Below are 21,909 nucleotides of genomic sequence, written 5' to 3' on the forward strand. Positions count from 1 at the left end.
GACTTCCCACCAGTACAACAAAAAACAGCAACAATACAGTTTCATATCTTTCCAAAAATGTGTGCTACGAGTAAACCTTGTTCTTAGATTTGATGCAGAAATTAATTCAGGAAATAGTCTGTGGCCTATAATACGTGAAAAGACAGATACCATCTTAAGAGGTGTGTCTAAGACAGAGGTGAAACATTTATCTCCACTGATTTTAAAGGTAGCCTGTGTAGATAGCTAGGCTAAATGCTTTTTCCAGGTGGCTGAAGTTACATGAAATAAATCCCATCCAAAATTCTTATTTATTTCCCCAAAGGTCTGAGGCAAACCAAAGAAAACAGATGACATGCAACTCCTAAATCTGAAGTTAAATAAAAAGTCTCCACCTTTTTATTGAGTGAGATATTTTTACATCATGGCATATGGTGGCTCCTTTCCTCTATTAATGCAGAAACTGGTGAACGGTCCACCTATAACAAGTTCTTATTGAACCCCCTTCAAGCCAACAGACACTTCTGGGCACAGTATCTCCTGACCCACCAACACAGCTCCAAAATGTTTGCCAGGAATTTGCGTACTCTCTAAACCAATAATTTCCATAATGTACAACAGTGCCATTACAATCTTAGCAAAAACACTGGGCAGCACCAACATCACCTCTCTCTCGTTCTCTACAGGTCTTGTATTTTGATAATATGGGGAAAGTACAATGAAAAGTTTTCATTGCTTTGGATCTGCCAGAGAATTGCTAATAATCTTTTCCTACACAATTTAATGTTTCCTTATTTGTTTGTTTAGTTTAAACTCCATCACCTCACTTAGTCCTTTTAATATTAATTATCAGTCTTGACTGCACATTAAATGAAGGTCTTTTGTGCTGTAGCATGTGTTTCTTCCAGAGCAGGCGCTTTCCCAAATGATAAACCTTCTAATATCCGTTTCCTTAAGCTCAAAACGATACTATTGGACAACAATGCACAGACAGAGCGCTTTCCTTTTCCTCATCTCTTATGGCTTTCAGGGGGATATCTGCCCTGAAGTAGATTCCAGTCTGCTTAACTGTGGAATTCGTATTTTCGGCACCACAATAGTATTTTAATAAGGTTAAAAAACTGTACTGACCTCTGTCTTTGCCCTGTTCCCTGTTTCCACAGCTATTTCACTCACCTGATTGCCTGCTTATAATATATCTTGGCTGAACCACTAACAGGAAAGAGGGATTAAACAAACCCCAACCTCAGGGACAAGAAGGAGGATTTAAAATCCTGCAACTAGCTCAGGAATTCAAAATACAGAGATCGGACTCCCAGTTTCAAATATATTCACTCACAGTAATTTGCTTTATTAACACTGCACCTTATTGTTGCCATACCCTGTTGCAACTAAATCACTATAAACGCTATTACAGCAAAAATAGCAGCACGGACAGACATGTGCAGATGTGTGCTCAAGGCCAGATTCCCTTCTCAACTACCATTGGCTTTCACCCACTATAAACCCAGCAATTCCAGTTTCAGTAACGTTTCCACACTCCTGTGAAGATATACTATCTTTTTTCCCTTAGCTCTGTAAGGACATATGCACACCAAGACCTGTTTTTGAAGAGCTATAGTCTTACTTTTCCCATCATTTTTGATCCAGCATTTTTTATTGTTATGGCAATATAAGGAGAAGAAAGAAAAATAATACCATGGTTGAATTCGACTGGTTTTACATTTGTCTTTTTGGTATTTGTATATATAAATGAACAGTGGCACTTGTCTGGTTCAAATTAATTGTGGTGGCCCAGTCATGTAACACAGATCTGTTCTGTAGTGCAAGATGGAGAAATGAGAAGCAAATAAGTGCTGAGATTAAAGTAGAGAAAAAGGCTTTTTTCCAATCCCTAACCTACTCCCTAGGACTTCTACTTTTCTGCTGTATTTATCCATCATACAAATGATGAACTTTTTGGTGAAATAGTCAGTTTTGTAACTTGCAGAATATTAAAAACATTACCACAGCTCAAGAGAGCTTAATAGGCATCATGGCATTTCCCCAAATGCTTAAGGTCATAAAAGTAGAATTATGGTTTTACTCCAGACTACAGCAACATAAGAGGTATCTTAGTTTTCTCATTTTTTCATATTAACTTCAGAAAATAGATTCCTCTACAGGACTACACATCTTGAATTTGTCTTTACTGCAATATTTTTTTACTCTACAGATGTCTTCTAAGAGTGAAAGCAGACTTCTGAATTATTCAAATAACTTTAAAAAAGTCTTCTATGCAAAGATGCATTGAAAATCACTATGTAAAGATCAAGTGAGAAATGTTTTCCTTTTAGGCATTTTCAAAAGATCCTTAATTCATATGAAAAAAATAATAATAATAATAAAGCAACCACCTTTTCAAATAAAACAAAGTTCCTAAGGAATGAAATACATAACAGAAATAATGAGAGCAATCCTCTTTCTCTCGCAGAGAAAGTCCTGTTTTCTTTTAGATTGAGCAAGCCCAGATTTGCTGTGTTCATCCAAAGCCACCCATATCACAGCACTCCCAGAGGACACCAGAGTGTCTACCTTCCTGTTTTCCCTACAGAGAAGAATCACTCACATGTCATGGTAGCCAGGTCTGGAAACCAGCAAGGACACCACGTACCTAGAGAAGTGAGCTTTGCAGAAGGGCTGCCTGTGCCTGAGGTTTCAATTACAGAAAACACCTGGAGGAATGATGTTAACGAGCCACGTTAAATAAAGCAAGGAGTAGTTAAAGGCTCCCTTGACTTGTGAAACATTTCCATACATCTTTTAGGTAGAAACACACAGAAAAACCGTTTCCTACCTATACATCAGCTGCAATTTAAGTCCCTACAATTCCCTACGTGGCTGAAATACCTCAATGAGCATCACCTAACAGTATTTGACTCTATGCTCCCCAGCTGAGCAATGAATAAAATGCCATGGAGCATTCCTAAACTACAGGGTAGGAGTTTAGTGTCCTCACTCCCTGGCAAACGCTGCATGGGATAGTTATTGCTCAGCATCCTCTGAGGTCTTACAGTCCTGCTCCCTAAAAGCAAAGCTGTAGTCCCATAGCCTTTTTACACAGTTATACCCAACGTGGTCACATTTTATTGTTTCAAGGATAAAGATTGTTCAAGGCAGCTGACACTACACTTAAATTATTCATTCACTGGTATTATTTATTCATTAGCTCTTGAAGTTATCTTGCTTCACTGAAGTACCTGGTTTCTATTACTCATAGAAAAAACATGCCATTTTCTTTGTTTTAATTGAGATTCTGTGACTTGCGAGCAACTGATTGCATAGCACTAATACCCCACTGTGCATATTGCCAAGCATTTGAATATAAATGTCACTTCTGTACTTGGGTATCCCTTTGGAAAGCACCTGCTGCCAGGTCCTGCACTGGACTCTCAGGTCTGGGAAACTCTGGACTGCTGGGGGATTATGGGGGGCTCTGGGGCCCCTTGCCTGGGCCACAGTCCTTATTCAGTGCCATGCAGGGAGGATATTCTCTCTGATGGTTATTTGGATATATGAGAGAGATACTTCTCATGTAAACTGCTCTCTATATATAGAGTAACTATATATACATATATATATATTTTTTTTTTCCCATTTGAAACAGCTCTTTGATCTGGAATTGTAACATCCAGCAGCCTGAGTTCCTTGCATGTTACAGTATAAGGAATGCTGGATATCCTTTAGAGCTTAGAGCTACAATTTCTTCCTCCAACCACAGCCAACCAGCAGAAGTTGCACTGAAGAAGCAGGGAAGTCGTGTTTGTCAGTGCACAAAGCTGGGAATGGCAAAACTTTACAGGTTTTGTGAGCGCCACCCTCCAGAAGAAAAGTATATTTTTGGAGTATACCATGTTATTGCATTTTTTATATTCCATGATTAAATTCTACTTCTGATATTCAACATCTTAGAGAAACAAAATTCTGGCTCCCCAGCTGTGAATGGAAATATTTCTGATCACAACCGCCATCTTCCACATCTCTGTTTCTCCCTATGAATAAACAATGTAAAACTGGCAATCACATGCTTGTTCATGTTAGAAGGAGAAGCACAAAGGCCAATCACTGTTTCTCCGAAGCTCTTAAATTTTGAGTTTTTCATTACAAACATATCTAGAACTGCAGTGTCATAACTGAGACTTTCTTATTTATGGAAGTAAAAGGTATGACACCTTCCTGCAAAGAAGACCCCAGTATCCCCAGGATACTTTTAAGAGGAAAGTTAAACTACAGTATAGGGGCAATCCTGCTTTCGAGGTTTGCAAAGATGCCACACTGAATAGTCCCTACTTACTACAGTGGTTTTTGCACCATATGACTTAGCCTTAACATTTCCAGCATGAAAAAAGGTCTGCAAATCTTAACTCACCAGTTCAGACATTTCTCTCACAGTTAAAAGTTGGCTTGTGATGAAGGGTTCAGTCTGGGAATAATCTTTACCCACTTGAAGGGGGAAAAAAACAAACATCTTACTACTAGGCACTGTCATTATGGTGATATAAATTGCATTTTATCAGTTTCAGCTGTTTTCTTCCTGGCCTGTACATAAAAATCTCTTTTTAAACAGAAGTCCTTCAAGGTTTACTAGCCAAATTTTGCTATCAGTTACACATGCAGCCCTATTAATGTTAATGAGATGGCTGAATTTAAGCAAGGGTAGAATTTGATCTTTACCCTATTATGTTGTAGGCTGTCTAGATATTTGTCTGTTTTAACTTAAAATCTATTTAGCAATTTTTTCTTTTATAATGAGGAAGTCTTACAAACCCATATCACAAAATGCCGAAGGTATAACAGCAGCAGGTCAGAATCGTATCTTCTCTCTGAAAACGGCCGCTGCTGGGTGTTTCCTAGAAAGAACACAAAGCCTTGAAGTAAGCTATTATAAAATAGTTTGCCTGGAGAAAAATATTCCTGACCTGACTCTCTTCTGGTTTATGCTCTGAAGCATGAGTTTTTTCATTTCTTCCAGACTTTTTTTTTAAAGGCCCTTATAATCAAATCTCTGAATGACAGTCAAATTTTGCAGCCATGAAGAGACATGTGCAGTGTGTGCACAACACTTTCCATTAATACACAATTACTGGATATATTTACAAGCCATTTAGTTTGTTAAGATTGCAATTCATTCTACAGTGGTTCAAAAGCAAACCTTCCTTTTCGGATCATCTCCCATTACAACCCCAGCCACAGTTTTTTAATCATTTCTAATTTAAGAAAAATTAACACTCAATTACAATGAGTTTGAACTCAATGAGAACTGCAGCAATAAGAACCTTTCTCTTTTCTCTTTCTGCCCGTCTCTGCCTTTTTCTCACCCACATGTTGCTGAAAGAATATCCATGCTGAAAAATCAAGTGTTCAGACCTTGGGAACTGTGGATGGTCTTAACTCAGTACCCCACTACTTGCTTTGATACAACATTTATTTGCCTGATTATTTTTTAACAGGCTTTTCCTTATTTAATTCACAGCAGGCTCTGAGGAAGAATCAAGATTAGATTAAAAAAAAAAAATCATCTGATAATTCTAGAGCGTAGAGAAGAGGAGGCTCAGGGAGGAACTCATCGGTGTATATAAATTCTTGAAGGGAAGGAGCAATGAGGAGGGAATCAGGCTCTTTTTGGTGGCACTCAGTGCCCAGACAAGAGACAGTGGGCACAAACTGGAAGAGCAGAGGTTTTGTATGAACACCAGGAAGCACTTCTGTGTTGTGTGGGTAATGGAGCCGGCACAGGCTGCCCAAAGAGGTTGTGGGGTCTCCTCCTTGGAGACTGCCTGGATGTGGGCCTGGGTACTCTGCTTCTGGTGGCCCTGCTGGAGCAGGGGTTGGACCCGATGGCCTCCAGAGAGCCCTTCCAACTTCAACTATTCTGGGATTCTGTGGAAATATGCAATCTGTATAAGTGTATAATAATAACAGTATATAAATATATATAATATCTGTGGTATCTACCAATCTCGGTTGTTCCCATGCTATGGCTCCTAATCTATTAGCAGAGATATCACTGTCCCCACAAGGGGGTTGTGGCAATTAACTAACATTTCTAAAGCACTCAGATATTTTAGAGATATACACTGCTGAATAACGAATGAAACAAATTAATAATGACGTCTTCAGGGTCAGCTCTGAAAAGCATGCAATGAGTGAGACACTCAGATATACGCTGAGCAATGTGGATAAAATATTGGGGGAAGAGCTCGTATTCTGTGCACTAATCGGAGGAAAAATATTACAGGATTGTGGGATTTCACCCTTTGTCATGTCACACATACAGAAGCAGGAAAAGCAAAGGCTACTTTAGTTATATTATCCCCCAGGTTGGAAGTATCTGATTTTGCAGCTGTAATGTTTTCAATATAATTTTTGGTTTAATAAACTGGATCGGTGGTACACAAGGGGTCCCATGAGCAGAAATATTTATGAAGTATAGCTTCCTCCCTTCTCCAGCATGGATTTCTCACTTTGTTGCAGATGATGCAGTTTTTTTCCTTACTAATTTAGGCATACCTTATCTACACAACTGCCTGCTTTTATGAAACACATAAGAAATTAATAACATTATGACCCCAACACTCACTAGCTAAAATTGACCAGCAATTTTGAAAGCTATCAGGGAAGGACAGAGGCCTGTACAGACGAAGCAGGTCTGTGTGTCTGGTTTCCTTAGGAATGGATTTACAAATCCCAGTCGTGTGGCATCAGAACTGCTTGGCATATTCTCATCTCTCCCACCATTGCATCAGGTCTTTCCCCCTCTTGCCGCAGCCCTTTATACATGTAGTTGCCACTTCTCTCCCCAGTCACTTCACCGAGGCCTTCCCAGGCCTGAATCTTTGTCCTTCCTTCCACACTAACTCCCGTCCTCAGCCCCGGTGCTCACTCCGTCCCCAAAGTCTCTCTAGTCCCCCAGACAACGCTAGCCCAGCTTGTGCCACTTCCTAACTCTTTTGTTCCCAACTAAGATCTGTTCTTTACCTGCGTTTGGCCTCACTATTTTTGCCTGATCGTTACTTTCTGCCCCCAGTCAGGGCCTCCAGGACCTGAGCCTGTGAAGCTGAAACTCAGAGCACAATGCCTAGCAGGCCGCATGTCAGAAATGGACTGCACTGCCTTCTCCTACAAGAATTTGGAAAGCTTGCTCACCTTGGATAGAGAGGATAAGACAGCATATCTCTTTTAAAAGAGTGCTTCACAGACCTGTTCCAAAAAGCCTGATAACAAATGGGGAGGAAGTGCAAAGGGAAGCTAAATTGGGTCAGAGTGAGCTGCCTGCTCCTGCTTAGTATCCTGGAGAAATGGAAAGCAAATTTTAACACCTTGAGCTTTTCAGAAATTGTATTAGAGATTGCGTTTTCAGATACTACAACAGGAAAACTTAAGTTTTATGTCAGGAATAACAGGAATATGACAGGAAGGAAGGTATGACCGGGTGTAGCACTGGGACAACTCACACAGGGTATGCTGTTGTAACTCTGTGGTCAAAACTGCAGACCCATAACTCTCGCATCTTGAAAATACTAAACCTGAGTTTCTATATGGAGAAAAAAAAAAAAAAAAAGAAAAAAGAAAGAAAGAAAGAAAAAGAAACTTGGCTTCGGTCTATGGACATAAACAATGTCATGTCTTCATTTCTTGGAAGTAAACATTATAGGCCGTGATACTGCCACTAACAAAAGACGTTTGTCAAACAAGCTCCACAGTAACATTATTTTTTTAGTTTACAAATATGTGAGAGGTGAACCCAACATAAATCTGGGAGAAGGTTGATGATTGCAAGCATACTCTCTAGAGCCTTTGGGACGAGCAAATGAAGTAAAATTCAAAGTAGGATTTTATAATTATCTGTGTATATATATATGTCATATTTATAAACACAGACAAAAAGAATTTATTCAATGATTGGTAAAAGAAGCTTGAATTTTACTATATTTTGCCATACAAGTTGCAAAAACTTCCTGGTACTATTTCCCCAGAGCAAATGCCTTCTGTCTATCAATCAGGTGGTGTCAGATCAAACGTTGACAATTATTTCCTGATTTTGCTCACAGCCTAAGAACCTGGAAAAGTTATTAAGGTTTTAGCATGTTGCAGAGGCAAAGCGTGGCCTCCATCCTGCAGCAGAGAGAGGACTTGTGAGCACTCAGGACCGGGTATAACACTGGGACAACTCACACTGGGGCCTGAGCATGAAAACCTGCATGACAGGGCTGGCTTGGCCATGCTGCAGCCAAAGAAACAGTCTGTGGCTGAATATGAGCATTATATGAGGCGTAAGAACATCTCCATGACCTCCAGACCAATGCATTGGTAGAAAATAAAGTAAACATAGTATAGAGCCCTCAAAAGTGAATGTGGTGTTTGGTTCTGATTGATATTTAACCCAAAGCACACGCGTCTCTGTGCTGCTGTGAATTTTCTGTACATGGAAATTCACAACTTGAAAAGGGCAGAAGTTATCATGCCATCAGATGCTCATCACATTTATATTCATTTTAGCAAATGCAGGACTGGGCCACAGACTCCTTACATATTTTATGATTTACCAGAATCTGCTTTAGTCTAAGAGACCTAATTCCTCCATTACACATATCACCCATCTTTCTGGCAGTGTAATTTACATCTCAAACTGGAATAATTTTGCATACTTTTCATTTTAGCATTCTGACATCTTAAAAAAAAAAAAAAAAAAGAAAAAAAAATGCCTTAATTCTGGGAAGTAAATTATCATCAACCTTGGAAAAAAGTCCTGGAAGTTATTAATGCTCTTTTTATGCATAGTTGTCTGTACAGTTTTGGTGCCTTTCTCCTCTCAGCTTTTTTTAGTGATATATTAGCAAGAGTGTTGTAGAGAATATGAAATTCAAAACAGGACCAACATCACGAGGTTTATACGAACATATAACACATGACATGTAACTTAAGCGCATTCCCAAGGGAATCATGCAACCTTTATTTACTCTTGGAATTTCTTCCAAAGACAAGTTTCCAATCTTTCTCTGTTCAAAGAATGTGTCCTTTATTGTTCAGTTCGTTTGCTGGACTGGCACACATTAGTGCTAAACAACCTCAAAAGCTCAAGGAAAAAAAAAAAAAACAACACAACATACTGTTAAACAGGGACTTTGGGCCATATCTGTGCTTCTGATTTTCTAACATATTTTCTATATTTCTAATTTCACATAAATAAGGTCTTTATTAAAAATTTATCCTGAACAGTTATCATCATGTAAATACTGGTGGTGTTACTGAGATGTTACTCTAAAACCTCAGCGATGTCTTGTTTATTCCTTGTTAATGCTGTTGGAGATGAATGCACTGGAAGCACTTAATCAACAACAGCAACAAAGTTCTGGTGTGCTCAAGCTGAAATAAAACACAGAGGATGTCAATATACACAAGACAGCAAATTTTCAACATTTTTGAAGGTGTTTGTGTTTTGAAACGTTTAAAAATAAATCCCCTTTTGCTCTTCTACAAGAAAATAGTCCAATAATTTTAAGTCCAAACTTTATGAGAACTTCATATTTGCGTGTTTTCTCAGTATTTCTGAATGAATTAAAAAATATCTATATATTATGTAGAAATTAAATATTTTTTAAAAATCCAGATTATCTATTTTTTTCAGAAAGATATAGTTGCTGTACATACACAGAGGAGGAAAAGTTAAATTAAAATAGAACTGCATTTAGTAGTAGAAATCAAATTCATGCTGTTCTGATCCTTGTTCATATCCTCATATGCCTGAGAGTCCAGTGCAGGAGTTGGCATCAGGAAATTCCTGGAAATGTAACAGAGGAGATCTGACATCTGGCTGGGTCTTGCCACAAATGAGTCTCCCCCATCCCATCAGCAGTGTTCCTTTCCCAGAAGAAAGAACATGTAATGATGGGCTGTGATTTCAGTACTGGCATCCCTATATACTGGGATGCCCTATGTACCCTTGTGCTGGTACAGGGGAAAGGGGATTGAAAAAGTTAGGTAGGCCATCCTTGGCAGGACAATTCCTATATCACCCACATCCCTGCAGTGTGTCGCTTGCATCAAGCTGGAGCCCAGTGATGCCACTGGTGAAATGGGGCCAGAAAGTCACCATCATTTCCCACAGCCTGTTTTCCTCCGCCCTTGCTCTCACAAAGATTGTGTGCATTAAAGAAAAATAAATACAAATAAATAAATAAATAAATAAAAGTCTTTCTCAATGCTAGGATTTCCTTCTTACGCAAATTTTCCCAGCTGTGCTAATATTTGGTGCCAGTCACTGTACGACCTTCATGCATGCAGTGATAGGCACTGAAATCTCCGAAAGCCCTGCGAGAGGCTTCAGCGAAGGCTCCCAGACCTTGCAGGGTGTAGGGTAAACACCACATCACTGATGGTTGCATTCCTGGTACAGGCAGATCTGAAATGTCCCCAGTGGCAGCAAACTTTTTAGGGGTAGATTTTATCACGGTAATCAGTGATTTTATAGGAAATAAATTTACCCTGTAGCTCGGTATAAAGCATCCCAAGAAATAAGTCAGGGAGACCGTCAGCACTGAAGAGTGCTACATTTCATGTACTGCCACAGAAATGCTTTCTGGCTGAGGTCTAATATTAATCTATTTTGTCCCTGACATCCAGTAAAACTACAGTGCAGCAAATGCTTTTAAAACATACATATTCAATAGCAGATGCAATAAAGTATTCTGAACTGTTGGGATGAAGAAGGTTCGCACACACACAAATATCTTTGAAACTCCAGTTAATCAAGGTGTCAAAGTAACTAAAGCAGTTTTACAGATTTTATTGAAAATAAATCACTTTATTATATACTGAAATATATATTATTGTTTCCCCATAGAGTTTTACTATCCAGTTGCCTACGTTTATTTTTTAAATAGAGTATCTCCTGCCCTCTTTAGTCCAGTTTTTATAACTACATTTACAAAGGAAATTTAGCATTAAAACAGCTCTTTAGTTTGCCTTCTCCTATTGCCCTATGCAAATAGCCCATTATTAGCCATTTTCTGGCAGAAATAGTTGAGAGGAAACAGAAGAGGAAATGATATAATGGCTCCAGAGCCGTGGATTTCCTCTCTGCCCAGCTGTTTGCGGGATGACCTTACAGTTAACCGGGGAGCTGCGAGGTGGCATTGAACCTCCAAAGATTTACGCATTTGTCTTCTCATTTTTCAGGCTAAAGCCCCCATGCAGGAATACATAAAACTTTGCAGAACTCAGTCTAGGGAAAGTTACAATGACTGAAAGGAAATATTTGATCTAATGGACATTCTAATAGATATTTATAGACTTCGTGCAGAAACTTTTCCCTGACCATTTTTAACTCCTGCTACTGAGGAGCTGCTTTGTTTTAAGCATGAGATCTGGTTCAGATCTAAAATAGTCAGTTTGTTGTTAGGCAATGCATTTCTTCAAAATTCAAGATTACAGGAAGACTCCTATTAGTTCATTCATTGGATGATTCTTTTTTTCTTTTTTTTTTCCACAGTGCTGAGATTCTAACAGCTTAAGACTATAAATACACAAATAATCACTGTTCTGTAAAGACATTGCATCTACATGAAAATCTTCTTTTTTTTATTTTTATTTTTTTCCTAACATTTCTCCTGAAAGTTAAAAGGATATCTAATACAGCCAACGTATATATAAAAGAAATGGTTTCAGCATTTTGGTCTGCTTTCCGTACTGATATATTTCATGCTGATAAATGCAAATTCAACAGCAGTTCTGTTTAGGTTTTCTTTTATTTATTTATTTTTTATTTATTTATTTAATCTTAAAACTAGTTTAAAATTGATGCACAGTATCTGAACTGGACTTTAAATATGAAAAAAAAATAATGAATTTAGTCTCAGCACTTTTATACATTTTGCTAATGGGCAAGCATTAAGAATGCAATATAGTGGTGTAAGTAGTTGTTTTACACGTATGCTACTTCTTAGCTACTAAAAACAAAATCGCTGTACCTAACTAAGCGTAAAGGTGTTTTTTATTCTCCAGCCATGAAATTGAATGCCATTTTGTGGCCAGCAGAGTGGAGAAGACTCGTTCAGGCTCTCTATCCTGGCTCGTAGCCTGTAAGGTAGTCTGCAATGGAGACCCAGACAATCAGAGAGGTTCACCTGCAGCATCCTCCATTAAGTACTGAATTCAGAGCCTCTGAAACTGGCATTCAGGTCCACGCCTGGGCATTTCTAGGTTGTATGTCACATTTCATCACTTACCTTTATAGATCTTTACCTACATAAACCCCACGGATTTTAAATACCAACCCAGTCTGGTACCTATAAGCAAAGAATTTTATCTTCAGCTCTTAACTTTTAAGCCATCTCAAAATTCCTGAGTCTGAAGAATTATTTGATTGGACTCATTATTCGTCACCCAGAAACTTCCAGGTAGCGTCTACCACAGGGAAAAATATACCATGTTTGTAAGTAATGTATACATACTCTCTTTCCAGCTGATCAGCTCTGAAAGCAGGCAGCACATCAGATTTAAAAGATTGTGTCCGGCTTTTACATTGTGTTGTAGTAGCAAAATTTGAGTGCGCCTTCCACACTTTAAAAACTGACTGTAATCAAAATCTAATTAGTATTCTATTTTACTAGTGGGAAAACTGAGAGAAATGCACACAGACATACATGGTGTTAGATATCAAGCCAAAAGATGTCTCCAGAAACCAGACATTCATCTTTTGCTTTCTTTTTTTATCATCAGCATCTTGTCTCTTGAAATATAGACATCACTAAATCAAAAACACTTACCTTTTCACATCATTATAGAATTGCTCAGATTAAGTAAGAGCTCTGTACAGATTTTCAAATCTCAGCTATGTTTTCAAACCACCAGGGAGGGCTAGTTCTTCCTGCTCAGACAATTATCAAATTGTTGCCAATGTGAGGGTTCCTAGTATCAATCTCATTATTATTAAGTAGTCTAAATCACCTATGGATCTCATTAACATTATTTTGAAAAGAGGTCTTAGAAGTTGGCACCTGCAATTTACTTAAAAATTATCATTATGTGCAACCTTTATTTAAAGATTAAGGCTGTATTAGTTTATTTCTGATATAAAAGAAACAGAACTCTAAAGCCTTAGAAATCTTCTGTATTTGGGGTTTTGCTTTGTTTTGTGGTTTTTTGTGGGTTTTTTTTTGTTTGTTTGTTTTTTTGGAGTGGGGAAGGAAGGAGCAGGGGAATGTTTTTTGCTTTTTTGTTTTAGTTTTGTTTTTTTTGTTATTATTTGTTTACTTACTTACTTTGGAAGCAACAGGGACATTGCTGTCAGTCTGTAGTTTTCTGTGTGGAACTCCAGCGGCTATTAGGTGTTTCATATTGTGAAAGACAGCTAGGTCAAATCACTAAAGATGATGTCCTTATTGAAAAGTTAATTACTCACTGAAAATGCATGAACATTTAGGGGGAGAAAAAAAAAAAAAAGGCAATTTTAACAAGAGTTTCTTTTTGCAGCCTCCCAATTTTCATTCTCTTCATTCTGTGAATATATCAATTCATTAAATTTTTGGCCATAGCAATTGCCTTAAATAGGTAAGAAACATATTATTTTTTTTCTGGATAAAAAGTATAAAAGAGTGACTGGTAGGCCTTGTTTTCAACTTGCAATAAATACATAAGAAAACAATCTTCAATGTCCATCTCTCACTCATTTTAACTAGATCACTGCAAAATATCTTATAGTTGGTTTGATATTTTTAAATTAAAACATTTTTACTAGTAATACAGAAATAAAATAACTGCTATCACTTCCTTCCTCTGAGAAAATGACACACAAACATTTATGTTTAAATTCCATTTGAGAAAAAAGTGGTATTTTTCACCCAAAGCCTTGTAACTGTGCATTCTATATTTTTCTGATCTCTACAGCTTTACACTGGATATGAACTTAATAGGAGATGTTGCAGGAAAGTAGAACTTCAAGTAGTGACAGAGAATTAGCAGAGAATATGTCAGAACAGAACATACAAGACGAAAGGAACAACACTTCACAGGCTTGGAACATGATTGCTCCAGATAACTATATACTCTTAGATATTTTCATTCCTGTCTCTCATTAATTCCTCTTCCCACTGAAATGGTATCAAGTGTGATTTCTTTCTAAAATAGGAGATAAAATCATCCAGCTTTTTAGGCACAAATCTGCTGTATTTCAGTTGTGCAAATCAGGAAGTCATAAAAACACAAAAATGATCCCTATCAACATTTTCAATTGTTGCCATTTATCATCATATTTAAACACCACTTTACATTTCTTCACTTGTAGAAAGGAAAGGCACATTTTCTACACATCTCACAGCAAATGATGCAATGCAGCTTTGCATCAGGCTCTTCTACCTGAAGGATTGCAAAGTACCAGTTCAGTTTGTGCATCCTTGTTATGACCCAGGACGTTCTCACCACCAATGAGCAAGTGCCTGAAACGGTTCTGAAGGAAATGCAAAATCTACAACTGCTTCATGAAACAAGGCATTTGTCTGTTTCAGAAATGCAGTCACCTAAAATGTGAAATGCCATTGTATAGACACAAACATTTCATTAACAAACCATTTATATATCTTTTTATTTAGACATAACCGTACAACTCTACATAACAGCTCATAAATGTAGGTCTTGTAATACAAACATCTATAAATATAGAATGCACACGCTGCATGTATGTATATTAATATTTGTAATAGAAATCATATCTTTATATCTTCCAAAAGCACCCTTTGTAGCTTTCCTGCCTTTTAAATTCAGCTATTCTTGAATCCAGTTTGTCTTTGAAATATGTCAGGATAATGCATTATTGAAGTACTGTACTGCTTCCTTTTCGAGCCTGTACATAAAATCAGTCACGTTCAACAAATTTCCATTTTCCTTAGTTCTTTTTCATAATTATTCCTCACTTCTATCCCAGCGCTGTCCTCAAGAGCTCCCTGGTTTCACCGCTAAAATTAACTGCACACTACAGGTTATGCCTCTGAGGGACTTGCCATCAAAAGAAACCCAAGGTAAAGAATGAAAGCAAAATAAAATTCTCCACTTTTTCTGAAATAGATATGACTAATACATGAACCAGGTTGCAAAATTAACAACCGGACAGAGGAACTAGATTTGAAAAAAAAAAAAAAAAGTTTCTTATTTCACAAATGTGTCAGAAACATTTAGTTTATTTCTTAACTTACGCATTCTGAAAGCTATTTATGAGAGCATATCAGGGATTTAAAACCTGTCTTAAACTTCAGGTTGAAATCGGTGTCATTTTGTTCAAGAAAGAGTTAAGTCTAACAAGCAGAAAAAAAGAAATTAACTAAAGTAAGGCCCTTGTGATACAATGACACTTGCTCTATGCTCTTACAGAGAAAAACACGATGATAAAACACCACAAAGAGGAGTGTTATGAATTTTATTAATGACTAGAAGACAGTGTGCAAAACATCAAAGGTCTGTGGAAAAGATTAATGACCCCGTGTGAGACTGTTTAATTACCTCCAGCTAATTAGATTCTTGACCAAATTTTTAATATCTGCATTCCTTCTAAAGCCTAATTGAGATTCCACATTATTTATCAATCTTTCAAAAAGCCCTTAGTGTGCTGCTTTTTTTAGTTTTTTTTTTCCCTTTGCACTTTGACTCCATTTATGGTCAATTATTAAATAAATAGCAAAGTAACTGTTCTCTGCAAACTGTATATGTGGAACACTTTATGCCTGTTTATTTTGACTAGGAGACTATCATTGGCATCTTTTATACATAATGAAGCACTCCAACTAATAAACTGACTTACTTCACTGTAAACAGTGTTGATAATATTTTTGTTATCTGGGCAGTGCTCAGGAACTCCTCATGTGGTTTCTGTAAATTAGCCTTTGCTATTGTCAGTTAATCCTTATTTCAGTTTACCTTGGTCCTGTCCCAGGGCCTGAGTGGAGCGTTATCATGCAAACTGGAGAAGACAGCCCTCGCCATGTGATTATCTTCCCCCGTTCATTTAGAAGTACTTTAGTACTATAAACCCCTGTTATTAAATGACTTGCCTTTCTATAAGGAGATTGATGTCAGAAGGCAAGGGACGCATGCAATAACTACTCCTTTTTTACACATCAGATCTCCAACTAGCCCCTTTTATGACACTGACACAAAAAGAGAAACTGATGTATGCAGCACATCTAAGTCCTGAACTTGTGTTTTCCACAGCTGTTTTACTCTTTCAGTTTGCAGTATAGGAAATGGAGAGAGATCAGGCATTGCAAGGTACGTGATGGTGAACCCAATTTTGTGTGAAGTTTGACAAACAAGATACTTCCCAGTTCAGAGGAGGTAGGGGACCCATAATCGCTTTCTTTGTTTTAGCTAAAAAAGTGTGTATGTTTCAAAATCTTGTTGTCATTTTTAATATAAACAAGAAAAATCAAATGTGCACATGTAGTTATATATTTATAATGCATGTATATAAAACAAAACACTTTGAGAAATATTCTTTGTAATTTCATATAGATTTTTTTTAAAATTATCCACTAGAGCTTAGCCCATAAAATCACACCATATATACAGAAATATATGGGAGAGCAAAAAGATATTCTCTATTAAATTTTAATAGGAACTGTGTCCTTTGTATCAAACACTATTAGCTGCACCTTTACTAAAAATATACAGGATTTTTCTCTGTGAGGTAAACATGAGTGTCTGTATGTACAGATAGAAATTGAAAAAATCTGCTATATGGTAATATATGTAACTGTGAGAAATGTGGAGGGGACAGGGCTTTGAGGGAGGGGTCGCTTTTTTTCATGATTACATTTGCAGCGAGCCTTGTCCAATGGGATAAGAACTTGCATGCAGTATCAGAAAACACATCCTTTAATAATGCAAAAATTGTACAGCAAAATAGCAAACAACGTAAATCAATACAAAAGTATAATGAACCTGGCATTAAGGAGACACACAATACTTTATGCTTAATTTCTTGAGAGTGATGAGTAATTTTGGTGACTTACTAAATAACTCAGAGAAATACCACAGCAATGAATTTATCTGAGATGCTGCAGTCAGAGCTATTTGACATTTCTGATGCAATAAAAAGTATAAGATGCCTAAAATCTATGTATCCAGATATTTATTCTGTCTTTCAGTTGGTGTGGAGTGTTTGAAAACCATTAAAGATTTTATCCTTATGGCTATGGATAATAAGAGTACACTTTGTATTGTATCCAAGCACTGTAATTGTGGGTCACGTTTTTAGGATTTTAGGTGCTACATAAACAAAGAATTAGAAAATGCAGGCCCTGTTTAACAGAGCACATATATTGTACAAACTGGAGGTTACTTTCAGTGGTCTCCCCTGGGAATGGAGCTGACATTTCCTCTCACCCGCCAAACTCCCCATGTTTCCACTGCCTACCCCTCAGGTTCAGCTGGGTCACTGGTTTCTCTCTCACTGCACCACCTGTCCGAGGCTTGCTGTGTGCCTTTTACATCTGATCGACGACGCCAGCCCCAGCTGCCTGACGGGTGACTGATGCTCCTTGGTTTCTAGAGGGCCATAGTGGATATTGTTACTTCGGTAACTGATCCGGACAGACAAGTCGGTAAGGGGATGAATTCAGATGGCAATTCAGGCCTGCACGCAGCATGGATGTGATACAGATCGAGCATTTAAGTCTGGGGTTAGAAACCTCCAACAACTGAAGAAAAATGCTCCTTTACCCCCACGGGCATCCCCTGCCCCAGAGACTTCCCTACACAAGCACGGGGTCCCCCAGGGAATGTCACACGCCAGGCTCTGACAAGCTGAGCAATTTTACATTTACTAATACTCCGTTTCTTTCCATTTGTACAGAAGCTGATGGTGATACAAAAAAAATACATATATAAACTAAGAAAAACAAAACAAAACGAAAAGAAAAGCAAAACTTTGGCAGTCATGGCCCAGCAAGAAAAACTCCTGTCTTTGGACAGTGGCATAGCACCCAGAAAATATTGTGCTAGGCTGATGGGAGGGCACAAGGCAGCACAAGCATTTACTTACTTTAGAAGATAATTTATTAGCTCAGTCTCGCCCTGTGCCCTTCGAGAAACTCAATAACGAGCATGTCTCCTTCTGCATCACCCTGCTCCTTCACCTAGGAAAGCCGGGCCGGGGCTGGCAGATACCTCGGCTGCACTGATCAATAGCCTGCTTCCCCTGCGGGAGGGACTGACAGCCCGCGGGGGACACACAGACAAGAGCAAAATTTCTGCATATTTAGTGATATTTTTTTCCTGAAGATTCTTCTCTGAGAACCTAAATTCCTTCTCATATTGGATTTTTAAAATAAGGGAATAACGGAAGCCAAATAAATATACTGAAAGCCAAATAAATATACTGAAAGAATATAATGACAAATTTTGCTCTTTGAATTTTTGTTTTGTTACATTTTTAAATAATTTGTTTTGTCCCAATCAGCTATAGTAGTGTTTGCTTTCACACTGCTGTGTTCTGATATACCTGGAGCTCTTTCATAATTTTACATCTTTCTGCACTGAGTCTGCCCAAAACCAAGATCACTTCTAACTTAAAGTGCTCCTAAAAATTTGAAGTGCTCTAATAATTTTAAATTGCTCTACATCGTGTCTGCTTAGAATCCCAACTGCTTTTTCACACAAAAAAATATTAAACTATAAAACACACATCTGCAACATAACAGCTATCCAGCTTTTTTTTTTTTTTCAAACATCAAATTTGTCTCCTTTTTCTTTATCTTTTAAAGAAAAAAAAAAAGTGCTCTCAGAGAAAAATAATGGAACAACTCATCACACATTTTACTGCAAGCCTCTCTCTATTGAAAACCTTTTAGGTATGTCACAGGACCAAATATATTTTATGTGTACCAATTGGTAGCACGTAGCCCAACCCATTAACCTACTGACCTCAATAAATTATCATTTCCTAGCCAGAGCAGCATAGCTGGAAGATTGACATGTCACCAAACATGCGCTGCAGGTTAACAATACTCCCCAGGAGTTTTACAAGAAAACTTCTGATCTGAGACTTCTGTCTTGCCGGCAGCTCCTTTAAAAAAAAATAAATTGTTTTTAAGGGCTTGGGTGTTTTTAGAAAACTGACTTGATCCACAGCGACAAGAAAAATGGCATCGCTTCCAGCTGAGCCCCCGTCACATTATCTGCAGAACAAAACCACTGCGCAGGGCCAGCACAGGCTCCCACCCCACGGGGAACCTTTGCCAAGGCGAACCCTCACTGCAGCCCTGCACGCTCATCTCCAACTGGGAGGTCACCCAGGGCCTTCTCCCTGCTTCCCTTTGCTCGCATCCCTGTTTCCACAGAGCAATAATCTCACCTGACCCTTTGAGGTCCGTGCAATCTGCTCCTGCCTCGCAATTGCTGGCTATGTGCTACCACCTCCGTCTCCTCTCTGATGTTTTTAAATGGATGTTGTTTAAAGGAACTTGTTGAGTGAAAGACAAAAAACTCTATTTACTGGAAAGATAGGACCAACTCAATATAGCAGTGTACTTTGGCAGCCAGGCTGATTTTGGGGAAAGATTTTTGAACCGAAGGCCTGTCATTTCCTCCACTTGCATAGTAACTCAAGCACTAACAAGTGGACTCGCTGTCAAAGTCATTTTACTTGTGTTACTGTATCTGAAGTACATTAGATTAATCTATCAAAGGGTCAATGCTCCTTTAGTTGGTGACTATAAATATACACAAATAAAGAAAAGCATGCTCTGAATACCCCATGTATCAAGCACTTCCAGATCCGTATATATTTGCTACTTTGCCATGCAGATATAAAACCATCTGAGTGATGAGCTGGAGCAATAACCCTTCCCAGCTACCATGCTTTATCACGGGAATAGCTTGGAAGGTGCTGGTTATTTACACTCAGTCTATCACAATAAGCTGCTTTTGGGATATTTTCCAAGTAACAAATTCAAGCAAAGTTTTTTGGCTTTAAATTAGAGCTTGATCTCAACATACACTCTGCCCTGCAGAGCATCTCTCTGTTACCAGCTCCTGCTGAGTCCAGAGGGGCAGGTCACCTGTCATCAAACATTACATGGCACATTCCCAACTAACAAGGGAGTCACTCCTCTGCCTTGACCAAACTCCAGTTTCTTTTCTGATCTGGTTGGATCTCATATTCTTCCCTTTCCCATTTTACACGGATTGGAGCTAAAACCATCCTGATCTCATTTGCATGCTTCTCTGCAGTTAGCAGCATCAGTTTGTCACTGATGCAAACAAGGCTTGTACCTTGAAAAAGGACGTGAAATATTTTGTACTTCCTGGAATACTTTCTACCCATTTGAATAATTTACTTGTAACATCACAATGTAAAGTGTAGTATTGAGTTGTGAATACTACACTACTTTGGTCCATATAAATTCACAGTGGTGTTTCTGCTCTTGAAGATGTTTTCAACACACGTTTGCTGTGTGCAAGCACTGTCAAGTAAAACTTTTTTCAGACTCTAGGCAGACGTACTAATCTAACGGTAGTTACATGTTCGTTTGCTCTACTTAAAAGGCAATTTCTATGGCAAAGGCATTTGTTTTTTGTCTCAAACGAGATTAGAGATTCATTATCTATTGGATCAAAACTTCCTACCAAGGTAGAGGCGGCAGCTTTATTTACACAAGAAAACATCTCACAAATAGTAAACATTAGGCCAGAAAAACTGCAACAAGTCAACAGCAACAAAACAAGAGGGTGATAGTGGCTTTCACCCTGGGAATTGCATTCGCCCCAGCTGAGGAGCCACAGCCACCCATGGTGGAGCTGCCTCCAGGGGCGATTATCACCCTTCTGCAACACACACAAATGCTCCTACCTGTAAGGGTGATGTGAAACATTCAGCTATAGTTTATATGTACAATATTGCATATTTCTTCTACCTTACCTCTTATGCAAATTATGAGAAGATTACATTTTTGGAAATCTATCTATGGGAAAGCAGGCCTTGGGATTGCTTCCTCAGTTAGCAGAATCAACGTGATGTTGCCATGAAGTCACCTTTGCATTGCTGTTGCAATTTTGCTGCTGTGCAGCTCTTTATCAGGAAGGCTTGAACCTAAATTTCTCTTTTCCCAACCACAAGGTATTTCAAAAAAAAACTGGCTATGGCTGCCACATCAATCCACCCATCTCTACTCCTCCTGCTAACTTAGCTGTTCTCAGTCAGAGCCTGCATGGTGAAAGTTTCCTGTAACTGCCATCAGTTCAGCAAACTATTTGCTGAATGCAAAATATGTGGTTGCATTGGGTTTTGTTAAGTTTCCTAATAAAAGGCAATGCATGCTCAGCCTTCATAGTAACTCAGATGTGACACAAATAATACAGCAAATAATTACAATGACCTTTCGCTCACCTCAAATTTAAACAAAGGTTAAGCTGCCCTTTAGAAAAGTAAATATTTTCTGTAGTCAAATAAGTGTAGACACCTTTAGAAACAAGGACGCATTGCCAAACTAAACTAGACTGAAAATTGTTACAATAGAATAATTTTGAAACAGAAAGGATGTGAATCTCTGCACCCAGTCAGACATCCTGGCATCGCAGCCAGTCCCTTACCTTGCAAAACTCCCAGGCTGATCTCCATATGGTTTCCAAGAACTGTTGCTTGAAATTTCTGTCCAGCCACAGCAGATAGGAGAGAGAAATATTAAAAATAAGAAAGTGCATAATCTCCTTGCCCCCTTAAATCTAGTAAACAATTTATATTTGATTTCATACAACAGAATGAATCCACGGACCTTTAAGTAATTAAGAAACAGACACTGAGGCTTAAAAAATAAACTTAAGGGAAAATCTCACATAGTGTCCAGGAAATGGCTCATAGGTTTTATTTAGTTCTCATAGTCCAAGGTTTAGCTGTTAGCTAGA

General features: G+C 38.2%; 1 protein-coding gene across 3 annotated transcripts in view; it reads right to left on the reverse strand.

The window, feature by feature from the left end:
• LOC308197859 (uncharacterized protein) overlaps positions 1–21,909 on the reverse strand; it is a 365,283-nt gene that overhangs the window by 45,815 nt on the left and 297,559 nt on the right. The window contains exons 4-5 of one of the 3 annotated variants that reach the window (XM_080599063.1): positions 21,598–21,655; positions 20,018–20,857 (exon numbers count right to left, since the gene is read on the reverse strand). In XM_080599063.1, coding sequence (XP_080455189.1) covers positions 20,825–20,857; positions 21,598–21,655 — 91 coding nt within the window. In that variant the 3' untranslated portion in view covers positions 20,018–20,824. Of the gene's footprint in view, positions 1–4,785; positions 4,869–20,017; positions 20,858–21,597; positions 21,656–21,909 lie in introns of those variants that run through there. The other 2 variants (XM_080599061.1, XM_080599064.1) reach the window with 2 other exon arrangements.

The sequence above is a fragment of the Anser brachyrhynchus genome, assembly GCF_964034855.1.
Source record: "Anser brachyrhynchus genome assembly, chromosome: 7".
In the NCBI taxonomy this organism is placed as follows: Eukaryota; Metazoa; Chordata; class Aves; order Anseriformes; family Anatidae; genus Anser; species Anser brachyrhynchus.